This window comes from Amblyomma maculatum, chromosome 4 (assembly GCF_055883805.1).
Source record: "Amblyomma maculatum isolate TAMU_Amacu chromosome 4, ASM5588380v1, whole genome shotgun sequence".
NCBI lineage: Eukaryota > Metazoa > Arthropoda > Arachnida > Ixodida > Ixodidae > Amblyomma > Amblyomma maculatum.
The window spans coordinates 55,510,811-55,513,579 of NC_139347.1; the positions used below are offsets into that span (position 1 = coordinate 55,510,811).

A 2,769-nucleotide genomic window follows, 5' to 3' on the forward strand; every position below is an offset into this window, starting at 1 on the left:
CAACGCTCAGTTCACATGATATCAGAAGTTTGTGCACAACATCATTGACGTACAACCGCTCAATGACAGAAGTCTTCTCAACAAGTAAATTTCTTCGCCCTTAGGGTCGTCTATTTCCTCATCGCGAAAATACTCAAATTTCATTCGAATTGCTGGTATTGCCACGAACTAAAAATTATCCAAATAAAAATCCGTTTGTGTAGCTCAGCTGTCCGATTTGGGCTATGTACACTGACAGGCTCTTGGGATCTTGCAAGTTCTCTTCCGGCATTGCTGTCGAAACACACGGAGCAGCGCGATTATTAGGGTGCTTTCTCTTCGGTATATAATATGCTTTTTGCGTTCCAAAATATGTGTCAGCAAGAAAATAAAAAAGCTTTGCTACATGAACTATACATCACGAGAGCACTTCAGTATAGTTTCTTTTTTTAAATGCAGATCAGAAACTGTTCACTTCTAAGTAAGTTATTTCTGATGTGCAGAGCTTGTGCCCACCTTTTAATCTCAAGGACGTCTATCAGTGACACGAACAAATGACGGACTTCCAAGTAATCGTTTCAATAAATTTCGTTGCCCTCGATGCAAAGCATGCAGGCCAGCATGAAGAAGTCTGTGATTAAATATACATATATAGCAGAAAGCATAAGCTTCGTCCCAAGAGAGGAAGCGACAGCGCCTATAATGACGTCACTTTTTCCCTCCAATTTTAGGCATCTAGAGGCTACCACGTAGTTGGCAAAGCGTACGTCTATTTGTTTGAATTTAGAGGGAAGTCGCAGCATCTTCTAGGCGCACCCTACGTTTACACATGTCGGCAGCGTGAACCCCTGTCACAAATTTGACTGAAACTGTAAAAGAAGGTGGAGGCTAAATAAGCGAAATTGCATGGCACCACACTGAACGCTGCTCAATGAACGGCTACGCCACAATTTAATACGAAGTGACCTGCGTATTCTTCGGATACGTTTTTCTCCATACTTGGTTACGGCGATCGTGACGCCTTTTCGCCTGTACGAGCTGCGTACGAGATCGTGTAATAAAAAAGAAATGAAGCCGAAGAGCAGACAACATCGAGCAAGTCGACAACGCTGTCACATTTGTTTCACAGCATTAAATTTCGCATCACACAAACGCGTTCCCTGAGGTAATGCGTGCCTTCGAGTCATAACTGCACTGCAGCCACGTAGAGTGCAACGGTAGCACGTAACAGCTACGTGTGTGCCGGCCCCATTCTTCCGCGTCGCGTGTAGCAGACGACGCGCCTGGCAAGGAGCAAGGGTAGGGTGCCTCGATACCAGCGCCGCCGTATCGAGCGGCGTATCGGCGGCAGGAAGGCACCCTTGCACAACGTTGCCCTTGCAAGGGTCGACTGCAGCGCCGTTAGTTCACGCGACAGCCACCGGGGACAGTGAAACCGAGTTTGTTTTTCTCAAGCGCGCCTCCTGCTTGCAGCGCCTCCTCATTTTCCCCAGAGACAAATATTTTAACATCTCACGAACTATAAAAATGTTGAAAGTCAACAAAAGCAATAAAAGCTTTCAAAGTGTTGCAGTAGTGCACTTTTGAATGATGATGATAGCCTCAACTCTGTCCTGCGTTTGCCAGAGGCTGGTGGTACGCAACATTGTGTAGCGTTTTCTCGGCACGGGGTGCAGCGAAAGCACAGGCCAGAACGGGATGCGTTACCTTCTGCTGCGTAGTGCACGAAGGATTTTCAAGCCCTAGAACATAGCACGCCGCATACGCCTGTTGCTCTGCGGTCCCATTTTATGTAGCATTGTAGCGACGGCGGCACTCGCCCATCTCGTGCTTAGAGGAGAAGCAAGCCTACAGGATTGCCACACGTCACACCAGCGATCAAGCCTTCAAGGCGGCCAACACGAAGTGGGCGAGATGTTTCGCCGAAAGCCTCCGCTTCCGACGAGACCAACTCCGCCCACATTCGAAGCAATCCAGGAGGACTTGAACAACGCTTCTGAAGACGTCGTGTTTACGCTGTTGCCAGATGGGAGCAACCTAGAGGCGGCCACCGAAAGTGCCGCGGCCTCCGCGAACGAAAGCGACGGACCTATGACGGCAGACGCGGCGTTCCTCAAAGTAAAGCACTTCATGGAGATGAGCGACAAGATCGCCGGCCTCGCCGAAGTGCTACAGAAGAAGACCGAACACCTCAAATCTGTCAGGGACGATTTGCACAACGAGATAGAAAGGGTGAAAAATTCTCTACAAAATGTAAAACCCTAGTACTTATTTTATACCTTCATTTACATCAATTGCGCGTTGTCTTGCATTTGTGTCTCTGTAAAGCCTTAATCTTCGTGCTCTTGCACCAGTACAGCGGCGTCGATTTCAGTTTCTCGGCATAATAAGGCGAGAAAAGTAAAAAAAAAAATAAAAGAGATCAGTAAGAACAAGTGTTCGACACTTGCAGGCTAAAAGGCATAAAACCACTGAGTTGCACACGTTAACCAAAATGGGCAGATAATTCACGAATTTCCTGAAGTGCCCGGCTTCAGTTTCTGTCTCTGCTGTTCCTGAAAGAATTTGATAACTTCAGGTGAGTGCATCAAGGCCATTTTCTTCTTGTTAAGTACTTCTGTGAGCAGCGTACTCCTCAGATAGTCCGCGTTGCGGCTGGCGCTGTCGTCTTTGGCCTCATCTGCTTTTTTTCCTGCGGCTGAGCTGGAAGCGGTGGGAGAAGCATTCTTCGAAGTACTCGGCGACGGTCCGTCGTCTTCCATGGAGTCTGTGTCAAGTATTTAGCGCTCT

General features: G+C 47.8%; 1 protein-coding gene across 1 annotated transcript; it reads left to right on the plus strand.

The window, feature by feature from the left end:
* The first annotated feature begins 1,594 nt into the window (after positions 1–1,594).
* LOC146191095 (uncharacterized) lies at positions 1,595–2,486 on the plus strand. The gene has a single exon (XM_084601566.1). The coding sequence runs from the start codon at positions 1,894–1,896 to the stop codon at positions 2,242–2,244; it is 351 nt and encodes a 116-aa protein (XP_084457692.1). The 5' UTR covers positions 1,595–1,893; the 3' UTR covers positions 2,245–2,486.
* The last annotated feature ends 283 nt before the right edge of the window (positions 2,487–2,769 follow it).